The 21,426-nt window shown below is 33.7% G+C and overlaps 1 protein-coding gene across 4 annotated transcripts in view; it reads right to left on the reverse strand.

Moving 5' to 3' along the window:
* The window catches only part of PHF20L1 (PHD finger protein 20-like 1), a 73,672-nt gene that overhangs the window by 18,243 nt on the left and 34,003 nt on the right, over nucleotides 1-21,426 (reverse strand). For 3 of the 4 annotated variants that reach the window (XM_011938159.1, XM_011938158.1, XM_011938157.1), the window contains 6 exons: nucleotides 19,743-19,825; nucleotides 15,968-16,220; nucleotides 13,784-13,972; nucleotides 13,315-13,521; nucleotides 6,785-6,841; nucleotides 5,466-5,573 (listed from right to left, as the gene is read on the reverse strand). In XM_011938159.1, the coding sequence (XP_011793549.1) occupies nucleotides 5,466-5,573; nucleotides 6,785-6,841; nucleotides 13,315-13,521; nucleotides 13,784-13,972; nucleotides 15,968-16,220; nucleotides 19,743-19,825 (897 nt within the window). Of the gene's footprint in view, nucleotides 1-5,465; nucleotides 5,574-6,784; nucleotides 6,842-13,314; nucleotides 13,522-13,783; nucleotides 13,973-15,967; nucleotides 16,221-17,668; nucleotides 19,826-21,426 lie in introns of those variants that run through there. The other variant, XM_011938160.1, reaches the window with a different exon arrangement.

Here is a 21,426-nt window from a genome sequence, read left to right on the forward strand (position 1 = left end):
CTGAAGAGGAAATGCGAGGTGGAGAAACCAGAGAAGAAACAGAAATTTAGAGGAGGGCTCTGTAAGATGGGAAATCTTACACATAATCTACATGAACCTTAAGATGTGGGAAAGGGAAATGGCAGTGGTGAGAAATGCCAGAATAAGAAGAAAAAAGCAGACATTCCCTCCACTAATAGAGACAAAGAAGATGAATATTTTCATGTAAGCATGCAGATGTGGTGGACAGAGTACAAGCAAGTTCCCACCTGATGATGTCTGTCTCAACTCTGTGAGGAAAATGATGTCAAGTGAGGCAGGTTAGGGAATACATGAGAGGTGGAAATGAGAGGTGGAAACGAGTGGTAAAAAGGAAAGACAGAGAGTGGAAAAATGAGCTTATAAGAGAAGTACTGGTCTGTACTAAGTATCCATTTGAAGTTGGCAGTTGTGGGAGGCAGAATAGTCTGCCAAAAACGTCTATGTCCTCAACTCTAGAGCCTTTAAATGGGCTAAGCTATGTGGAAAAGTGGAATTAAGGTTGCTAATCGGCTGACCTTACAACACGGAGAGTACCTTGGATTATAGGGTGGGCCCAATGTAATGGCAAGTGTCCTTAAAAGTGAAAAGATGGAGGCAGAAGAGACAATATGAGAGTGAACACTATGAGAAAGACTGGACCATTGCTGACTCTGAAGATGGGAGCAGGACAAGGGCCATGAAATGCAGAAGCCTCTGGAAGCTAGAAGAGGCAAGAAAACAGACTGTCCCTGAGAGCCTCCAGAGAAAAATGGAGCCCTGCTGATACCTTGGTTTTAACCCAGAGAGATCCATTTTGGACTTCTGACCTCCAGAATCTTAAGATAATGAATACATATTTTTTTTAAACCACTGATGTGCAGTAATTTGCGACAGCAGCAATGGGAAACTTACACTCATCATCATAAATACCACAGAATAACCAACACTGATTGAGGGCTCTCCATGTGCCAAACACAATTTTTAGTTATTTATGTGTATTAACTCTTTTAATCCTCACAAGCATCTAATGAGGGAAGTAGGACTGCTAGTAAAGAACTGAGGCAGGACAGATTAAGTAAATTGCCCAAGAATATACAACTATCAATGGCAAAGCCAACATTCAAACCCAGGCAGCCTGACTATGGAAGCTGCACTCTTAACAAACAAGTGATATCGGTATATTTGAACATTTAAAGTGTGTACAAGCTGGCAAGCTTGTTAAAACCCAGATTCCTAGGCCTCATCTCCAGTACACTGGGAATGAAACACTCCCAGATAATGCTGATGCTGTCAGATTATAGCAGTCTTTGGGCAGCACTATGCCATTCCGACTCCAGTGGCCTCACCGTAACCGCAGTTTGCCCAACACCATATTACTTAGGCCCACACATGGAAAGGGCATTTATTAAATGCCAGGTACTTTATCAAGTACTTTGATTACTTTATTTAATTTGAATAATAAATCTACACAGTAAAACAACAATTACCATTTATTTTAGAAGAAAAGAAATTGGGATATAGAGAATTTAAATAACCTGCCAAAGGTCACTTAGTTATAGTGTTATGGGCAGGATTTGAATCCCTATACTAAACTTTCAAGGCTGCCTTCTTATCAGCTCCATTCTATGTTGCCCTTTCAGCAAAAGTAAAAGTAGAAACAGAATCTGACTGTAAAAATAATGAAAGAAATCTCAATTTTGTGCTAAAATAAAACATGGCTGATATTTAATAGGTTTCATTAACAAATGAATAAAACTTGGCATTCCACACCCTGTCTGTATTCCTCACTCCAATTCCCTCTGGCTATTATGAATAAAAGTCTGTTATGCTTCAAGGATTAGATCAGAATTAGTCTCCTACATAAAGCCCCTTCCTTGATGTGTCATCTTTTCTAGCTTAAATGTTTATCTTGGACCACTCTTGCCACAAATATCAGACTTTCCTGGTAGAGATTTCTGTACGCTTATCTCTCTTACAATATACTTCAATGACTTACAAACTCCTTGAAGGAATCTTTTTTACTATGCAATGCTTTCAAGTCTCTTTTCACTTCTAACTATTTCTTTTCAATCTCTGTATGCCTTCAGTATCCTTATATTTACAGACAGATGAAAGACAGATGAAGTGATTTGCTCAAAGTAGAAAGCTAAAAACTGGCAAAGATGTCACTCTTAAATTCCAACATGGTGACTTCTCATACACACGAATTAAACACAATGTTAGTATTATGTCTTGTAAACCAATTCTGTTAATCAAAACATATCTTAACCTACTACCTCATAAAATAATAAAACAACTAATCTAAATTATTATTTAGCATAACTGCATTAAAATAACAGATAAGGACAAGAACTTAGTATGCCAACAACAAGTAAAAACTTGCTGAAGAGAAGAATACACAGTCTGATAAACAGTATTTCAGGTATTAATAACATAGCATGGTGGTTAAAGTTAAAAATTCAGACTTGTAAGTCAGACTGCTTGGATTTGAAATGAATCTGCTTTTCACCTTGCTAGCTATGAGAGATGGAGAGCTCTCTTTCTCACTCTCTCTAACTGTTGGTAAAATGAACATAACAGATCCTACTGTAAAGGGTTAATATGAGGATTAAATGAAGTACTAATATTTATAAAATGTTTAGTTTGGGGTACATAAGGTACCAGCAGGATATATAAAATAATGTTGAGTGGTAAATAAAAGAAATAATTTTGAAACTCCCTCATGGTGCTAACTATAGACTAAAAAACATACTAGAAGCCTCATACAGTAATAATGTCAATTCTTTAACATTAAGATGTCTTTAAAATTTCAAAGTTACTTAATACCCTGTACTTCCTGCTTAAAGCCCACACTTCTAATTTAACCATCTGGGGAAAAGTGCCATTTCTAAGATAAAGTAAATAGCTCAGAATAAATTCTCCTCAAATGCAATAATTAATTACAAAGATGACAGTGATGACCAAACTCAACACCTGCTGTTTATAAATAGCAATGTTTCTGTGCATCTTACCAGGACTCTATTTACAAAGTTAAGATTTTCATCTGTAAGCCTCATTTTAAAATGTAAACAAATATATAAGGTTTTCTTTTTCATTAAAAAATAAAAATATATACCATTTAAAGTATGTTTTAATGCTCTTTGTAAAGGGTTACCATAGTTAAGGGCTGGTCACAATTCTAAGGTGCAAGTTTTTTTGGTCATTTTTCTTCTATTCATCCTAATTGCTCTTCCTTCTCTCAGGTTACGATTTCCTGCCTTCTCCTAAGCTCTAGCCCTCATTGTGCTGCCAAGCGTGGCCCCCTTCTTATTTTGTTTTGTATCAGCCCCTGTTATCTTTTTCTCTACTTTCACAGGTATTTTGTATATAATATTCTGTGTCTGCTACTAAATATTAGAACAGACCACCGTTTACTGCTGTGCCATAAGATGACTTGAAATAGCTGACCATTCCTGCACTGACAATGCAGGTCTCCATTGGAACCCCTAAGCTAGGCAAATCCCCTCAGAGCCTTTGGTAAGGGGGGAGTTCATCTGGAAGTTTTATTTGCAGCCTGAGCTTCTCATTTCTGTATTGTGATATACTGCTTACAGGAGGGTATTCAGTCATCAAATGAGTTCACAGTGAATAGTTTTTGTTTACTAAACTCTGGAATTTCCTACCTCTACATCACTTCTAGTTTGAATTCCACAGTTATATATGAAGAGGTGATGGAGGGGTGGGCAGAAGGGAAAGGAGTGAGGAGCAAGGCACACATAGAAGTGCCCGGAAATGTTCAAGACTCTCTGGAAAGCAGTTTCAAGCTTATGAACCCCATTTTGATCCCGTACCTTCAAATTTACTCTGGCAGCTTTAGAATTTGAGAATGTGAAAACTTCACATTCTGTGGGAAAATTAAATGTTTTTTGGACTATGGAGAGAGTTAAAATCTGAAGAATTTACTAACAATGATTACCAACCACAAAACTGCCCAGTTGGATTTGTATTCTTTAAAACTGGTTTCATTAAATGTCTCATAAATACAAAAAATGGGTATGACACAAAGAATATCAATAGCACAAAACACTTAGGTACTAATCACGCAGTTTAAGGGAGTATCATTATTTTTGAAGGTCCCTTTGCATCATTTTCCAGTTTGAACTGATAACGCCCCTTCCCCACCTTAGAGGCAACCACTATCCTGAATTTTTGTTCATCATTCTCTGGTTTTTCTGCTTTTCCCATATACAGTTGAATCTCTTAAAAACATAGTTTTATAACTTTTTTATCTTTACATAAGTGAAACATTATGTTTTCTTCAGTTACTTGGTTTTTAGCTTACCATTTTGTTCCTGAGATTCTGTAGCTGTAATTCATTCATTTACTCCACTGAAGGAATGCATGACTTCTGATGGAGAGCTGGGCTGCTCCCAGTGCTGCTGTGAACACTCTCATGTTTGATGCACCGTGTGAGTTTCCTCAGGGGTTTTTAGGCCACATGGAACACACATCGTCACCTTACTCCCTGGTCCCCATCTGCTTCCCACAGTAGTTGTGTAGTTGCCTTCATTTCCTTAGCAACATCTGTTATTATCTACTTCGTCAGTTGTGCCAATACAGCATGTATGAAACAGACTTCACTATGTTTTAACAACTGAGTTTCATCTAATTTTCTGATACAATTTTGCATATCAATCCTCTGTGGTCATATCCTTTTAACACATTGTTAGATTTAATTTCGTAACATTTATTTACGGATTTTGGATCTATATCCATAAGAAGAGTTTGTGGCTGTGCTTTCCCATATTATTCTCTCCTGATTTTGATAGCAAAGTTATTTAAATCATTTAAAACACATTTGGAGTTGTGTTCGTTCCTAGGGGTGCCATGAGAAAGTACCATAAATTTAGTGGCTTAAAACAACAGAAATTTATTTTCTCAAAGTTCTGAAGGCTGGAAGTCCAAAATCAGGGCTTGACAGGGAAGTGCTCCCTCTGGAAGCCCCTGGGCCAAACCTTTCCTTGCCTCTTGCAACTTCTGGTTCCTCCGACTCCTTGGCTTGGGGCTGTATCCCTCCGATTTCTGCTGCATCTTCACATGGCCTTTGCTGATACCAAATTCTGTTGGTTTCTCAAATTCTTCTAAAAGTATCTATTTCACTCTCATTCTTGAAAGCTAATTTAAGGAACTCTACAATTCTAGACTGAGAATAATTACTTGAGCATGCTAAAGGGTGCTTGGTCAGGGCATCAAGTCTACTATAATGCTGGAAGGAAAAGTGTCTAATCAGTTGCAACAATTAATGTATAGGCCAGACTGAAACAGAGTAGTGTATTTTTGAAATTTCATGTCAAAGAAAAGCTACAGGAACTTTTCAGTTCTCAACACGGGGATCTTGTCATGACTCCATTTTGTAAAAGAAAAGGGGAATCAAAGGAAACTTCGAAGTTTTTAAAAAATGGGAATAACCATCTCAGTGTACTTACCATGCTGCTTAGATTTCTTTTTCTTTTTTTTCTTCTTCTTCTGTTTTGGTTTGTAGTGATCTTTGTCTCTCTTCTCTCTTCTTTCCTTATCCTTTTCTTTTCTCTTACCTAAAAGATAAAAAGTGAATACTTCAGCAATCACGACTGATCCTGAGTTGTTCCTTTGTGGTTAACCTAAAAGCAGCATTTATGTTTTAATCAGCTATTCCAGTCACCTGCCCAGAGTGGATGGGTTCAATTAAACTGTTCATGTCATGACTCTGGAAGTCCTGATAAGCTTATTGGACTATAAGGGGGATCTTCATTAGCAGTGCTGAGAAATCCCAACTCCTGATACCTTAAAGTTAACACAGACAGTAGTTAAAACCTTTCAATGAGTAATATTCTCAATTTTCTGATGTGGTAAGTAGTTAAACTCCATAATTTACAAAGGACCTGAATGAAGAGACTCAGCATTTCCACATATAATTTAATGAGAGAATAAATTAGGAGATTAAAAAAAAACAAAAAAAAAACCTGATGGACTTTTTGCTTTGGATAAGCTTTAAAAAATAATTAAACCAATTTTTAAACAACTCCTCCAGTCTTTATTTACATTCTCTGTGTGTTTAACAATGAAGGCTAAGAACATGAGGAAAAAAATGTATTTCATTAAACTAATTTTTCCAAAATTGTAAAGCATTCTTTTCCCTAATCATATGTACTTAAAAAAATAAATATTAGAGCAGTATCCTACATTTCAAATTAAATCATCACACATATCCTACTAGCTATTGCTCCAACTCACAATGGTTTAGCCTATAATTTATCAAATATATTTGACCAACTTTCAGTGATTCAAGCTCCAGTTAACTAATCTACAGAATATTTAAGACTATCATCCATTATTTTGTGACGTTCAGTCATTACAGCACAGAAAATAGAAAATATAGCAGAAAACTCAATAACATTTTTATAAAGTATAATGAAGAAGAAAGTGTGAAAAAATTACTATTTTAATCTATCCATTCTCTAAAGTCTCAACAATATTAAATCAAGGTCTATTTTTGAATAGCCATAATTTTGACTAGGGATGATCATAAACACCAAAGTTCCTTCAGAGAAAGCAAGAGACTCTCTTGATAAAAAAGTTACATATAAAACAAGATATGTGTTTAATAAGTCACGTATCTGGAGCTGACTAACACTAGTAAGAACTAAAACAGATGATCACTTACACCTAAGGAAGCATTAACTGGTAAAGAGTAAGGGGCAGACTATGTCCTCCCTCTCTGTCAAGCTTTATAGTCTTTTGCTTAAAGATTACTTTCTGTTCATACCAAATGCTGTTGAGCTTTTTTCTTCCAATTTCACTTTTTTTTCAGTTTTCGATACTCCTGTGGGTTAGGGGAAAAATACGTAAGTTTGATCAGAAAAACTTAAAAGTATGGAACAATATTTTACATTACAATTGCTCATAAAACTCTCTATGTAAGACTCTTTTTCTCTTAACGGTCTACATGTTTTACTGCCTGAACTGGTAACAAAGCAGTGAGATTTCTTACCTTAAAAAACAACCAAAACAATAAATTAAATGTGATTTTTGTTATTCAAACTACTTAGGTTCAACTTCTGGTTCCACCACTTACTAGCTCTGCGGCCTTGAGAATATCATTTAATGCCTCTGTGCTTCCGTTTCCTTATCTGTCAAACAGGAATAAGTCTATATACCTCATGCAGTTATAAGGATTATGTGAGTCAAAATATGTAAGATGTCTAGTCCAAAGATAGGTAAATATGTAATTTTTTTCATTTTCTCTTTTATGGTAGGGTAATAATTTGAGACTACACTATTTCCAGAAATAGCATAAATATGAGTCTAACCATAAAGAAAAAGTTAACTGTACTAGGCCATCAGTAAAGGTCTACTTTAGCACCACAGCCTTTGGCAATCCAAAAGATACTGAAATTCATCTGAGTAATAGTTCCAGGCATCATTTCTACTTCTGTGACAGTTATGATATGAATGCTATCTGGATTATCAAAATGTAATATTAAACTCCACATTAAAGTATACTGGTTTTCAACAATCTGTATACATTTTTAAAACTAATATTTAAGCTCTTGTGCCTAAAACAAACTTGTACCTTTGAACTACATCATGAATGCACTGTTAGGTAATGATAATAGTCAAAATAAAACTGTTCTGCAAACCACTTTTGTTCTATATATAAATGTAAAATACAAAGACATACTTATACATTAAAATATTCAATCTCAATAAACATTCCAAGAAAACATAGGTATTAATAGTCTAAAATTCATTTTTAAACCAATATTGCCCTTTTAATTACTGTGCAGCTGACACAGGTACATTTAATCAATTCATATTCAACCATTCCCAATGCTAATATGTATTTGTGGCTAGTGTTAATCTAAGAAAAATACTACAGTACATTTAAAATACAATTTTAGTCTATAAATTATGCTTTAATGTCACCATTTACCAGTTTAATTTTTTAAGATCATTCTACAACAGTATCAAAAAAGCTGATATTTCATTCATCTTACTTCAAATATTTTCTATCATTTAAACATAACAAAAATATAAAAATACCACTCAAATCAAGTGCCAATAAGGCTCTAGCAAGTTTAAACCTAAATAAGAACACCAATAATCTCCATTTGTTATGACAGAAAAAAATGAAAGGGATATCACAGCAAAGAGAAATACAATTAAATTTTCTTATTAGCAAGACTGCTGAACAAATGCATCACTTCTGTTTACTACTTGTTGCACTATTAGAACTTTACAAATTTTATGCAATTTCCTTGAAAACAATAAAGCATTTACAATGCAAACCATGAGGAATGTGCTTTCCAAATCCTCAGTGGTAGTGCAGATACAGATATATTGCTAACAGTGATCATTGCCTCTTAGGTGCTTACATCTCTGGAGCACCGGATCTCCAGGGAAAAGGTGGAGCAATGATGTTTAGAATCTCCTGGAGTGGGTACAGGGAGTCAGATTAAAGGAACTGCCTTACTAGGCTACTTTTACTGACTGGAATGTGTGCACGCCTTAGGTACCTGACAGACAAATACAACAGGTATGAACCACCACACCAGAAACACAGAGGCGAACACAGCAGAAGAGATGCAGCCAATCCCAGAGCGGGGTCCAGAGAGTGAGTTCTAGATTTAGTTTTTACATGTTCTAGTGGTTCCCAAACCATTCGATTTCATAAATGACAAAATTTCAAAAGTAAAACTGGGGGACTCATAAAGGGTTGTCCATGTTTTACTCAAGTAAGGATATTAAAATAAATATTCATATATGCAACAGTAGGATTTTAAAAAATACTTACACACAAATAGGAAAACAAAACAGACCATTCCAGAGGTCAACAAGAAAAATAAGTTTAGTTTTACAAGAAGTTCACTATCTTGTCCTTATTTTACCACGCGCTAGAATTTGGTGACCAAAGTATCAGAACATTAGTTTGTAGAATGGTAATTTTTAAACTAAATTTTAGCAACAGAACATTTAAAAATATATAGATACATAGATTTAAAAAATATATATATATATATATATATATATTATCTGGCAGCTGAATGCAAAATGCAACAACAAAAACCAAAACACAAATGGAGCTTCTCTAGTTAAAGTCAGAGAGGCAGATCTCTGAACCATGCCTGCTTGCATGCAACTCAAAAACTAGTAATGTAGAGTGATTTCTCAAGCCTCTTCTGGTATGCTAATCATTACAGATTCTTGTGGCTAAAAAGAGAGGCAATCCCTGAGACTCTCCATGGAAACCCCAGGCTCTGTAGAAGCCATGAACATTTGGTATGAGGGTGGAGGCAACAGAGTCTCCAGTTGTAGTTTTGTTTTGAACAAATCTGGAAAATAAATTGAAAAACAATTTAAAACAAAAAGACTTTTAAATAGTAAATATAAAGTTGACGTGAGATGTTGGAATAAAAATGAAGGCCATTTCAAAACCCGCCACAGGCAGATTAGGTAGAACTGACAATATGCTATTTTGCCATACTAACTTAGACCAACCCCAAGACCTGCTTCTGTTTTTCACTGGTGATAAAATGTATTATATTAACCAATCCATAACATAATTCATGAACACTCTATAGAAGATTCACTAAGAAGAGTCCAACTATCTTAGCTATGATGATAAACCTACACACATGTCTTTACTTATATCTACATTTCATTCAAAAACTAAGATGACTTTGAATGACACTGAAGCAAAGCCTAATGCATTTCATCGAATGTTACCCGAAAACTGAGGGGACCTGCTCATGGACATCCTGACGTTACATAAAGGTACACTCTGCATGGCCATGTCAAGCCAACATTCCTATCCATGCTAACTAAGACATGCTGCAATGAAACAGGTAAATGCTCCTTGGATTTATTTACTAATTTGCTAAAAAATAAAAATAAAAAAAATGAAGATGTGTTACTAAAGGTATTTCTTTTAATACAAGAGTAACTAAAATGGCTCAAAATTATATTCATACAGCCTACTAATGCCAATTTTGTCTTCACAGTGGTACAAGCAATAAAAGTTATCATCTCTAAAGCTATCTTAAATTGACATTTTTAAGCTGAAAATAACCCTATCATATATCATAATCTTTTTTTTTGAATAAACATAGACTATCAAATGCCTAATTAATGTTTAGTAAAACATCAAGATTGTAAAGCCAAAAGTGACCACAGACATCATCTACTATCATCTCATCATATAGATGAAAAACTGAGTTTCAAGGAAGCAAGAAGACAAGGCAGATGGTTTGTCTCTACAGGGTTTTTAAGAGGCTCTACCAGAGGCCTCTTGGGGCAATCTTTTCTTCCTTTACACCCAAGAGTACTTTACACCTCTTCAGGCACTTATATCATGCTTTAAATATTTGTAGTTCAGTTACTAGCTTTGTGTCCCTTCTAGACTCTAAGTTTCTGGAAGGCAGACTCCATATCTGTTCACACTGTGTTTCCTACCTAAAGAGAATTGTGTGATAAGGGGCAACAGATAACCGTTGGCCCAAGGTGCCTGTGAGAACCTGAATCAAGAGTTTATTTTTCAAAAGACCATTTTTCAAAAAACTTGATTTACTGTATCCTCCCAGATACTAACAGAATTAAGATTTCCTGAGGCTGTATCCTTACCTAAAATTGGCTGGCTCTGTGAGAAAGAATCCTGATAGTAAAATAAAAACAAAGGCATCAATTTTTACAAAGATACCAATTACTTGTTTGGTAATGTAGGCAGCAATAGCATTCTTAACAGTGGCTAGTCATGTGGGCATCCACCCCACTAGAAGAACATAGAGAGTATTGTAAGTTCATTATCTCTATTGGAAAACAATTAAGAACAGTTGCATATAATAATTGGACTATTTGCAAATCTCATCAATCCTTTAGCATCAACTGCTAAACTCAGCAGTGTGAATTTATCTTGCTCCCCCAAAAGTAAAAACCTAACCATGTCGAACAATTTCACAGTTAGCAACTAACACCCTCATCATTCTAAACTCCCCAAGAGTTTCAATTTGACAAAAATAACTCAGAAAATGTCTCTGACAAACTGTAAAGCATGTTTTCAATGATCAGTTTTAAAATTCAACAGTAACAAAATTTTCTTTTATAATTAATATGGATACCAACCAAACATACGTGTGTGTATGTATGTGTGTGTGCATATATGTATATATGTATCAAAGAAATAAAAACATAAAAACCTGGCACTTTGACTCTAAATCTAAGAGGACTTGGGGAGCAGACAGAAGCATAACAAATACAGCAAAATGGTCAAGAGAGGGTAAATAACAAAAAGGTTAAGGAGAAAAACAGAGACCACTGAGAATTTCAATGCAAGTGGGACGGGCACAAGATTGTAATCAAAAGGTGTTCAGTTAGAACATGACCTAAATTCTACTACTTTCCTCAAAAACTAAAAATTAAGAGGTCACAGAAACAAATTAGAATTTCACCTCCCTCTATTCAAATACTGCGTTCAACCCTCTAATAAACCTGCAGTAATTAACAATTAAAACTATGCATTTCCTTGCTATAAGCAATCAGTTGACAGCTACCGTACTATTAAGCTTATCACACCCAGAAAATCCTTACTCTTCCACAAATTCAAATTATAGCTAACCTCCTCTCTACCTTTTACTTTCCCAGAAAACGATCTTACTTATTTTACTTTTCCAATAGTTACTGCTAATATTTAAAAAGGGAAAGAATATTCGTGTGCCTTCCTCTAAGGTAGTCAGCCATAGTGCCACAAATATGCTAGAAATTCTGAAAAGAGGAAGTTAATAATCTGGTTAGAAGCAAAATCATCTAAGTCAAGGACTTTCGTGCACAATCACTACATTGATATTTTGATATTTTAGGATACATAATCTGTTAATGTAAGACTCTTAGTTATTACACAGTTACTTATATTGATCTATATTTCAATATTGTTACTATTATCAGAATACTTTTAAAGAAAAATGTAATTTCACATGTACATGTGAAAATAATTTTCCCAATGGATATACAACCTTATAACTTTAACATATTTTTCATATATTCAGTACAGTGACAAATGCCAGATCATTAAAGAACTGAATAAGACCTTTATCAAAAAAGTATCTCAATGGGTCAATGATAACTCGGAAATCTTGTGGAAAAGTGGAAAAGAAAAATTAAGGAAAGACCAAGAGTCAAAAGACAATAGATCTGATTTGAGAAACTACAGGAAATGTTTCAAAAGCTACAAATATTCAGACTTGGGTATTTTATTTTTTTAAACATGATAAAGAATTATCATGTACAAAGTAACTTCGACCTTTATATAAACAGTAATAAAAATAAGTATATGTTTCTTAAGTTACTTCAATCATTTTATTTCAACACATCCCATCACCAGAAAAGAGTAAGTTTCATTTTATGCTTCATCCATAAAATGGATCAAGTGGTTTCAGGGAAGACGCCTGTAAACACAATGATCACCAACACCCTTGGTAATGCATCAACAAATTGCTTTATGTTTTTCTTCAATTCACAACAAACTAAATTCAGACTTCTTTCAAACATCTAATTCCAAATAGTAATTTACTACAAGTGCATCTGTAAGATAGTATTGGCCTTTTTTTATTATGTGTATTCTGGATCAGGTTATAATTTTTAAAAACTTCTAAATAAAACAATGCACCAACATAAGGGAAACATGAATCGATATACTGTTAGACTTAAAATATCAGCTTGGTAAAATACACATCCAAATGCTTTCGAACTACAATAAATATCACAAAATCATGCAAAAAATGTGTTATTAAGGATGGCTGATTTCACATATTGCACTCCTCAAATAACTTTATAGCAAATTTGATTCAATTTGGAGGAATCTGCCCCAAAATATGGAATTATATTAAAGACACAGGCATATAGTTCAGTGTTTCTTAAATATTAAATTCTGTCAAAATCCTTAAACTGAAGTACTGATCCCATTAAGTACTTCCTGGCTTCAAAAGTAAGAATTCCTGTAATTATACTTGGCTCTAATAATTTATATTTAGTAGAAATAAGGATATATAAAGAAGAAGCAGGGAGAAGGAAATAGATCAAGTAACAAGGTAAGAAGTACGTATGTCCAGGGAATATGATTGTAACAAGATCACACAAAAGACCTTTAAAACAGAGAAGAAACTCTCCTATAAATGTTAAAGTATTTATGAAAAGGAATTATATAGGAATCAAAATAATATAGTTAAACCTCAAAATGTTGATACCTAATAACTGCAAGCCTAGCTACTTATCTACTTATAAGAGCCTTTATTTTTTTTCTTTTACCTGCTGCTGCTGGAGCTCCTCTTCCATCAGCTATAGCTTTGGAAGAAGAACTTGGAAGCATCTGTGTATCCTCTTTTTCTGCCCTGGGACATTCATTATGGTAAGAGGAATCTGAGGCTACTGGTGCTGTAACTTCTGAACCACGACTTAAGTCAAGAGGGAGACAGGGTCCCAGCTTCTCAAGTGGCAAATGTGCAACATCAGGCACTACACAAAATAAAGAGTGTAATATATTATTAACACAGATAAAATGGCTCAGTTACTATCACTGTGAATTAAAGTGTTACATAATTTAAACAGTGCCTGGCACAAAGAAGGCACTCAATAAATATTTGTAGAATAAGTGAAGTGCTTATAACTCCAGAAGATATAAGAACAGAAATGTCTTAATAGTTTAATAATCTTTATCTCTTAGTTTTTTCTTTATCTTCTTTTATGTTTGGTTCTATAGGAAATCAATATACATTACCCTCTGGTACTGAAGATTCTTGCTGATTTTGAGAACTGATGGAGAATACTTTTCCATCAGTGGCTGGAGAGGGAGAAGAAACCTTTTCTACAGAATCATCAGGCATGGGTAAGGTGGCTAAACGCTGAGATCTTCTTCTCCGCTCACTATGCTTGAAAGGTCTAGGGGGATTCACAGGCTGTGGAGGACCTAGAAAAAGATCTTCAATGTTCACGAAGCAGATACATACCAGGAGCATCTTATAATATTTAAGGAGATAAATGGGAAAAAATGATTCATATTCTTCCCTCTGATGTTGTTATAAGATATCCACAAGGAATGGCATGTTTCAAAGGTAATCAAAGGCGAAAATTGTGACCTCATTCAAAATGAGTCAATCAAAAATTCTAAAATCTACTCTACTAGAACTAAAAGAAAATAAAATGGAACATTAATTTCAAGTAGCTCCAACTGACAGACTACAGTTAATTTCTCTAATTGCAGATCGTTGTGTAAATTGCCATTTTTCCTTCAGGAAAATAGTCTCTTTACAGCAAAAGATAAGGAAAAATATATATATATATTCCTTTTGCTAATTGCAAATCTAGAAACTCTAAGGGAAAAAAAGGCAGGGACACAGATGATATAACATTATAGAGTTAGTGATTTACTTTACACTAATGTAAATAATTTTATTCCATCATCATCCCCCCAAATGGAGTTTTATAAACATGTCTGGGCCTGATTCATTAAAAAAAAAATTGAACAAAAACAACTTTGTGTACTTATTGTGAGCAAATAATGAGGATATTTAAGATTACAACATTGTGTACTTGGGTTTTTTTAACAACTTGGTAAGTAATTTAGGCATCTTCTAGCAATATAATATAAATATTTGGAAATGTCTTTTACACTTTTACATATCGTCTCTCTACATGGCATATAAGCATATTTGACTAGAATAGGCAAGATTATATATGCCAATATATTCATGTTAATTTAGAAAGAGGAAATAAGAAACAGTCTAAAGAGACTGATGTTTGGGTATTTAAGAGTAATTTTACAATGAAAACGAAAAAGACATGTTGATAACTAAAAAATATAAAAGAATAAAATTTAACTGCCATATTGTGGTTATAATACCAAGATACAATTTCCAAAATAAAATGTTTGTCAATGTCATATGACATTCTAGTGACTACTGACACTATTTCATGATGTCATAATAAAATGAAGCTTATTAGGAAAACAACTGAATTATGTTCCCATTCTTTCCACCTATTACAAAGAACAAAACAAAAAAGCAAAACCAGATCAAAATGAAAAAATGGTTCAGTAGAAAATATGGCAACTGAAGGAAAAGAGGTTAATATGTCTGATAAAAGTCTTCTGAATGCCAACATCTTTGATTATTCTGGAAGACACAATATGGAATAGTTCATGAGGAAACGTGTCATATTCACTCAACTGATCATGTATTTCATTTGTCGCATCAAGAGCAAAAAAAAGCATCATTTACCTACTGACTTCAAATAACTGTTATTCGTGTCTCCAACTTAGAATACTAAACTAATATGAGAAACTCAGGGTCAACACAAATCTTGTATTATTTATATATATAGATATATAGGGAGATAGATAGATATACCCATGTGAAAGGTGATTTTGAAAAAGACTGCGTTAATTCTTGAAAAATTAGTCGTACTGAAACAGTAAAATCGTTAAAAAATATAATCATGGAGGCATTTTCCTTTCATTAAAAAGATTAAACTGAAGTCTAGACTACAAATATTGTAAGAATGAATAACATGTATTGCAGAGAGAAGTTATAGACAAGTGGGGACAAAAACATCTACAGGAATAGTCTTAAGTAAAAATAGCTATGCTGGGTCTTTTTATAACTTTCTTTTTTTTTGTAATGAATCAGGCCTCTCAGTATGCTCGGATTATTAGTTGAGGAGAGTCAAACTACAGTGGAATCTGTGTTATTAAATGGTAAGGATTCTCAACCAGCAGTAGTCTCTAAGCAATAAATCAGTAAGAAATGTCTATGGTTTTTGCCCCTGGAATAGTTTCAAGCCCTCCCTATCATATCCACTTGAGTTTTTAAAAAGCAACTTCATAAAAATACAATATAACTACAATCAAACTGTTTTTAATGTATCTTATAGGACAAATAACTATTTTTTAAAAATCTGTGCTCACTAGTTTTATTTATCACTGAAGAAGAAAGCTGAGATACAAGCGTCAAATCCTCGACTTGTATTAATTCTGGGGAAAGTGGTGATTTAGGGGGTTTTATACACCCAGAAGAATCTCCAGATTCATGTTTGCATTTCTTGCTGCGAGCCTTCCCTGAAGACAAAGTTGAGGATAACAGTGCAGGTTTCTGAGTGTTGGCAGAACTGCTAATGTCAGCTTCATTTTTTTTCTGACTTTGAGGTTTAGGTGAAATCGCCTGAATAAATAATAAAAAATTGATATTTTTATTTTGGCTTCTTCACTTTTGTTCTTGTATTCTATTTTGACTGTTAAGCAACTTTAGTATCCAGAAACATTGTTAAGCAACATATAACATTTCTATTACAAATGAAAAACCAAAAAGAACCCCACAAATTATTAACTAAAAGTTGAATAGGCTGTCTTTAAAGGGATGCTGCCAACTTTCAGTCTAAATTCATTTTTTAAATATATTATTTGTAATATTTTCAGAATATAAAATGTTATCTTACTGGACAAATATTTTCAGTATTAAATAGAAATATACCCCTTTAGGAACCATAACTGCCAATGACAATAATTCAAAAAATAAACAGCATCTTCATGTTTTAAAGGATTAGAGGAATACTTAATTTAAGCTTTTGACTTTAGATGTTTTCTTATAAAATCATTTCTTTCATTAAGTTGAATGTGAAGGTCTAAGTAGACAGTTTCCCTTTAAAGAAAGATCTGAACAGGAAAACAATGACCAAATTAACAAAACATTATCTTTAACTCATTTTAGCGCTGAAAGCTAGAGTTTCATAAGCACAATGCATCATGAAATCAGAGCCACCAGCAATATAGAGTTAAAAGACTAAAAAACAATACAAAACAAGCAACAACAACAAAAAAAACCAAAGAGATAAAGTGTAAGTTAAAAACATTGGATTTAAAAACAAAATACGTCGCATTCTTAGATGAGAGTTTTTACCTTCTTCCTGCCAACTGATACTTTTAAAAAAAAATTAGAACTTTGTCAGTTCTTTCATAAAAGAATATTTTTATTCATTTGGCTGTAAAATTTCCTACATATGTTAAAATATGTGTGAATGTGTCCATTTTTCAAAACAAGAGAAAATAGCTACATTGGATGAATTTGCAATCTACGGTGCTGCAATACCTCTATCTCTTTCTGATACACTTATCTGAAAGCAAAATATATAATATGCATTTTTTGAAAATCGATTCTACCATAGGCCTTTATAAACAGTCAAATTGCTAGCACCATAAACAACGTGCTTGTCCCCAAGAAATCTTTTTACTTCCGTATTTTGTGGAGAATAACTATCAGGTCTACTGTCTGCAGTTCTCTGGAGTATGAAAGATCATTTTCTGGGGACTAAATAAATAAATAAATAATTCTGTTCCCACTGAGACACAAGTCAAATTTTACTGGGGAAGAAAAGTGCATATTTGGTATTAAGTAGGGCACCTTGAATGCTCTACAGACAGCATGTTGGACATACCATATAAAAGGCCTGGTGTCAAGTGTCCCATTCATTCAGTTGTCATCATTTCTATGATTGGATTTACTCATTACAAATGTGTATAAGTGCAGATTAATTATTTGAAAAGGTACTTCACAAATGGATAGTATTCCTAACCTTATCATAAAAGGTGTTGCCAGAAAAGTAATTAGAGCCATTACTTGTAAATAAACAATTTTATTGTTCATCTTCACATATGTGAAAGACATCACTACAGCATCCATTACTCTCAAGTTACAAAGTTATAAAACAAGATTTTAAAACTTAATATCTTGATAAGGTGCTTAACTTCTAAACAAGGAAAAATTAACATTATTTTTAAAACTTACTGAGTTATTATGCATCTAATGCAAGTTTTATCCAAAAGTAAATATAACATGAAATATCCCTAATACAATTAAATAATCTATAATTAATAAGCTGAGAATTGGGGTTCAAGACCACAGAGTTTGAATTTTTTAAAAATATAAATAAGTCCATTAGCACAGTAAGTTTTGACTACAGGCCTGTTATCAATCGATGTCATGAGTGACATTACTTTAACTCATTAGGAAACAGAGGTTAGTAACAATCAATACCTCTCCTTTAGGTCTATTGCTGATACCAATTGAGATATAATTAAAAGCTTTATAACTCGGCTTTTTAACTATGAAGCGAGGCTAACACATAGGATAAAAATAAGTGTTTGGTTACAAAACATTTTCACATTAAAGTCAACCTGAATGACAAATAGAAAATGAGGGAATGGCGTGGTGTTCCTTAAAATCTAAAATAATTTACAAGGTTTTCATTAACGATTGTTGGTCTCTTTGTTACAAAACTGGCAAGGACTCTCAAAATTTTTTAATTATGAAAATTGAAACAGCCGAGTTACACCATGTTCCTTTCTTTCTTTTTTAAATTCAATTTCAAAACGTGGTTTTCTGTACTTTTCTCTAAGATAGGTACTGCCCTCTACACTAACTTCCACATTTAATAAGTACTTTTCACAATCACATTCACCTCAGCAGGATTGTGCATAATCAAAGATTGACATTGTAATGAATTTTCCAGAAACATTTTATTACCCAAGTCCCTGATTTATCGCATTCTGAGAATACCATAAACAGTGGTGAAAATACAAAATATTGTTATATCTGGGACATTGAATATAGTAATACACAGTAAAAAAAGTTATTTAAAATTTGGTTGATATATTGACAATAACGGCAAAGACTTAACCGTTTGATGATCACAGAAAATCAGAAGGTATGATTCAATGACATATTAATCAATTTAAAAGACCCATTGATTTAATACAACATTAATGGAGGCACCAAAACAACGCATTGTTATCAAATCAGGCCTAAAATAACCCTGAAAAACTCAATACAATATCAATTAAATTTGGAATAGCTTTTAAAACGCATCTAGAGGAGAGCAAAAGATACTCATTTTAAAGACTTCTTTATTAGGCTACTAATAAAGAAAAGTAATACAAAAAGGATATATTAAAACTACATTAAGGCTCAGATTTTAAAACAGGAGAACCAAGGAAATCCAGTTATGGCTATTACTGCGTTCTTATAGTCTTACAGTGCCTAAGAAGTTAAGCCCTTAGAGAATGTAAAAGCATGCACAGTTCATTATGTACAAGTATTGTGGGAATCTGAAGGTAGCCAAGGCAAAATCTAGCAACTGCAACCTTCACTTTTAAATTCCTCTATTAGGTGGTTTAAAGACAGACCCTTAATAGTTTTTTAAACTCTCTTTTTTTGTAGTTATTAAAATATACATCCTAGCAAAAATGTATGGCTCATTGATCAATTCATAAAACACATAGTCAGTCTAACACCAATTGTTACAATATAAAAGAAACTTCTTACAAAAGAAGTTTTATTAGATGTCAAAAAACCCTGTTTTAACTCACAAATGGGAAGTATTTGTGTAAGGGTCTTTTTGTAAGCTAGTTAAAGGTGATCCAGCTGGAAGCTTATACCCTGGGATGCCTGTCTCCAGGCCTTCAAATTTTGGAGACAAAGGCTTTAATGCCAGTCTATGAAATCAAACACTAATGAAGTCTGTAGTTATCTGTATACCTTGGAGAAGGCAGAGTTAAAAATATATCATCAATTAATTAGCTTCCTATTCCCATATCTGATCAAAAGGGGAGTTTCAATTATGTAGATACTAGAGCTCCGTGATCATTCCAGTGGGAACCCTGAAAAAAATCAAATGCTACCATTTCATACCTGCTCCAGCATTGGAGCTGTTTCATTGTAGTCTTCCTTTTTTTCAGCACCATCCACCCCAACAGCTTTGGATGCCAACAAACCTTGAGAAAAATTGTACAGAAATTGTTTATTAGAAAAAATACTGATTTACACCCTAATTAACTTTTCAAAAATCTTAGCAGTTGAAATTTCCTATACTTTGTAATATATAGGAAGTAGTCTCAAATGTTTTCCTTCCGAAAATACAAATATGCTTAATAATAAGCCAAGGGACTGAATCAGAACTTAAGAGTTGCTTACACAGTTGTGTGGGTTTTAATATTACTCAATGAAATCACCAAAAACACACACTTGCACACATACATTTATTCTGTAAAAAGTTAAAATTCTATGTCTTCATGTCAGATTAAGGTTGCTCAGGTTGCTAATACTTATAATACAGGTTTTGTCTATACAACTATAAAAACAGAGTAAGAAGAAATCCTTCCAAACATCTAGAACATAAAATAAGATTTTCTGTTGTTTTAGTAGCTAAAAAAGCTACCAATTCTTAAGTTCATTCAGATCCTTTTAATCTAAGCTTTATGTGTGCCCAGTTGTACCTCATCTTCTTATAAGAGTTTAAACACAGATGGATCTATTTTATATTAAGGGAAAAAAAGTGTGGGTCCTTCCTAGAACATCTGAACTTAACATCATAGTTTATTTTGTTATTTTGTCTATAAATGACAAAAATTTTTAGAAGTTCCAGTTTTCTTCTATGTATGTCACTAATTCTCAAATTTAAAAGACAGAATAGGCCAAGCACGGTGGCTTACACCTGTAATTCCAGCACTTTGGGAGGCCAAGGCAGGCAGATCACTTGAGATCAGGAGTTCAAGACCAGGCTGGCCAACATGGTGAAACCCCATCTCTACTAAAAATACAAAAATTAGCCAGCTTGGTGGCAGGTGCCTGTAATCCAAGTTACTCAGGAGGCTGAGGCAGGAGAATCACTTAAACCCAGGAGGCAGAAGTTGCAGTGAGCAGAGATCCCGCCACTGCACTCCACCCTAGGTGACAGAGTGAGACTCTGTCACCTCCCCCCGAAAAAAAGACAGAATATTTTATTGTAATATATAACTGTATTACTAATTTGAATCCCAAGACATTAAAACTCTGTTTTAATAAAATATAGGCATTTACTTGGTTAAAATTCTTTGCTAAGCCTGTCAGGTACCTTCAATGAAGTCTAGTTTATAAGCCTTGCTTAAGTACACCCTGCTCATAAAAAGTCACCAATATTCATTTCTGTGTCATTTCAAAGTTGTCAGTTACCTTCAATGAAGCCCAGTTTATAAAGCCTAGAACAAGTATTTGTTTTTGTTTATGGCCACGCTGCTCTTGAAAGGTCACCAAAAATCATTTTTTGTGTCATTTCAAAGTTGGCCACACAAAAACTTTGCTCCAAAGGAAGCATGTTTAACAACTGACAACTTAATAGTAAACTGACTACAGCAATTATACTACATACATTACAGAAGCTGTCCACAACATATTTAACAGGAGAAAAATGGTGCCCCCTCAAACACAGTATGATGTAGAGGTATCCATGAGGCAACATGTCTTGACTTTATCAGATAGCTACCCTAAAGAAGTTAAGTGATCAAGGTAGGAATTCACATACTAAAATTATATTCTTGGGCCCAGCACAGTGCCTCAC

This window comes from Colobus angolensis, unplaced genomic scaffold (assembly GCF_000951035.1).
Source record: "Colobus angolensis palliatus isolate OR3802 unplaced genomic scaffold, Cang.pa_1.0 Scaffold17, whole genome shotgun sequence".
NCBI classification, from domain to species: domain Eukaryota; kingdom Metazoa; phylum Chordata; class Mammalia; order Primates; family Cercopithecidae; genus Colobus; species Colobus angolensis.